The 2,564-nt window shown below is 42.9% G+C and overlaps 1 protein-coding gene across 1 annotated transcript; it reads left to right on the top strand.

Moving 5' to 3' along the window:
* Positions 1–411: 411 nt before the first annotated feature.
* On the top strand, positions 412–2,091 carry GK2 (glycerol kinase 2). Its single transcript, XM_054590100.1, has one exon. It carries the CDS (start codon positions 412–414, stop codon positions 2,089–2,091), a length of 1,680 nt encoding a protein of 559 aa, XP_054446075.1.
* Positions 2,092–2,564: the final 473 nt, after the last annotated feature.

Below are 2,564 nucleotides of genomic sequence, written 5' to 3'. Positions count from 1 at the left end.
TCAAAAGTGGGAAGAATTCATTTCCAGGTGGCCCACACTACAAGAAATATTGAGGGAAATCTTCTTAGAAACCAGAAAGAAAATGATAACAGAAACTTGGATCCACAATGCAGAATAAAGAGCACTGGTAACAGTAATTATGTGGATACACACAGGATTGTTAAAAAAAACAAAACACCTAAAACTTTCTTAAAAGATAATTGAGCAGTTGCGGGGGGAGGGTGCTGGGGGCAGGGTAAGAAGACGGATCACCCGTTAAAGGGCAAAGGTTGCCTCCAGCCCCACCTAGCCACTGCGCCTGCGCCCTGCGCAGGCCTCTGGCTCTGGAGGCCCTGCATGCCCCTCCCCGCAACAACACTTCCGTCACCGTGGAAACAGCACCGAAGCGGCTGAGCCTACCCCCCTGGCTTCATGGCAGCCCCAAAGAAGTCAGTTGAGGGGCCGTTGGTGGGGGCAGTGGTCCAGGGGACTAACTCCTCTCGCTTTCTGGTTTTCAATTCAAAAACAGCGGAGCTACTTATTCACCATCAAGTGGAATTAACTCAAGAGTTTCCAAAAGAAGGATGGGTGGAACAAGACCCTAAGGAAATTATTCAGTGTGCCTATGAGTGTATAGAGAGAACGTGTGAAAAGCTTAACGAACTGAATATTGATCTATCCAACATGAAAGCAATAGGTGTCAGCAATCAGAGGGAAACCACTCTACTCTGGGACAAGTTAACTGGAGAGCCGCTCTACAATGCAGTGGCCTGGCTTGATCTAAGAGCCCAGAGCACTGTTGACAAACTTAGTAAAAAAATCCCAGGAAATAATAACTTTGTAAAATCCAAGACAGGCCTTCCACTTAGCACTTACTTCAGTGCAGTGAAACTTCGTTGGATTCTTGACAATGTGAAAACAGTTCAAAAGGCTGTGGAAGAAGGTAGAGCTCTTTTTGGTACTATTGATTCATGGCTTATCTGGAATTTGACAGGAGGAGTTAATGGAGGTGTCCATTGTACAGATGTAACAAATGCAAGTAGGACGATGCTTTTCAACATTCATTCTTTGGAATGGGATAAAGAGCTCTGTGACTTTTTTGAAATTCCAATGAACATTCTTCCAAATGTCTGCAGTTCTTCTGAGATCTATGGCAAAATCAAAGCTGGGTCCTTAGAAGGTATACCAATATCTGGTTGTTTGGGGGACCAGTCTGCTGCATTAGTGGGACAAATGTGCTTCCAGGAAGGGCAAGCCAAAAACACATACGGAACAGGTTGTTTCTTACTATGTAACACCGGTCATAAGCGTGTATTTTCTGATCATGGTCTTCTGACCACAGTGGCTTACAAATTAGGCAGAGACAAGCCCGCATGTTATGCACTGGAAGGTTCTGTTGCTATAGCCGGTGCTGTTATTCGCTGGCTAAGAGACAATCTTGGAATTATAGAGACCTCAGAAGAAATTGAAAAACTTGCTAAAGAAGCAGGTAGTTCTTATGGCTGCTATTTCATCCCAGCCTTTTCAGGGTTATATGCACCTTATTGGGATCCCAGTGCAAGAGGGATCATCTGTGGGCTCACTCAGTTCACCAATAAAAGTCATATTGCTTTTGCTGCATTGGAAGCTATTTGTTTTCAAACCCGTGAGATTTTGGATGCCATGAACCGTGACTGTGGAATTCCACTCAGTCATTTGCAGGTAGATGGAAAAATGACCAACAACAAAATTCTTATGCAACTACAAGCAGATATTCTACGTATTCCAGTAATAAAGCCCGCTATGCCTGAAACAACTGCCCTGGGAGCTGCCATGGCAGCGGGAGCTGCAGAAGGGGTGGATGTTTGGAGTCTTAAACCCGAGGATTTGTCAACTGTTGTGATGGAACGGATTGAGCCACGGGTCAAAGACATAGAAAGCGAAAATCGTTATTCTACATGGAAGAAAGCTATGATGAAGTCAATGGGTTGGGTTATACCCCAGTCTCCTCAGTCTCCTCAGTCTCCTGAAAGTTGTGATTTTACTGCCTTCTCTAGTCTGCCCTTGGGCTTTTTTATAGTGAGTAGCATGATGATATTAATTGGCGCAAGATACATTTCGGGTATACCATAATACTATCAAGCATGAGCTTTTTTACATAATGAAAGAACCCAGCAATTCTGTGTTTTAATGCCTTGACAACATCATAGACTCTCCATTTATGTATAAACACTGGCATGACTTAAGAGGACCCTACGAGTAGACCTGTGGCTTGAAATAAATAAAATACAGCGAAATCACTGTAGAAACTTTTGGTGTGTTTTTTAACATTGACAGCTAAGGCTGGGTCAGCTATTTTAGGGGTTAACCTTAATCATCCATTGTCATAAAATTCCCATCTAGAATATAGAATATACAGAGTCATCCTGAATATCTGGGATCTTTCATCAAACATTTTCTAACACTATGGGCAAGGATTTGGTTCTTTGTGCTACACACACTTTATTAAGAGGTGTAACTAACCTGCCAAAATTGAGGGACTTGTGATTGTTTTTAATAAACCCCAAAAGTCCTATTTTTGTACATATTAGGGAGACCATGGCATC

The sequence above is a fragment of the Pteronotus mesoamericanus genome, unplaced genomic scaffold (genome assembly GCF_021234165.1).
Source record: "Pteronotus mesoamericanus isolate MK-2021 breed Mesoamerican mustached bat unplaced genomic scaffold, CSHL_Meso_final contig_130, whole genome shotgun sequence".
Taxonomy (NCBI): domain Eukaryota; kingdom Metazoa; phylum Chordata; class Mammalia; order Chiroptera; family Mormoopidae; genus Pteronotus; species Pteronotus mesoamericanus.
The sequence above is the reverse complement of the archived record's forward strand: the minus strand, read 5'-3'. Positions and strand labels throughout refer to the sequence as shown.

Coding starts and splice junctions, on each gene's coding strand:
- GK2 (XM_054590100.1), top strand. CDS start 412: ATGGCAGCCCCAAAGAAGTCAGTTGAGGGGCCGTTGGTGGGGGCAGTG.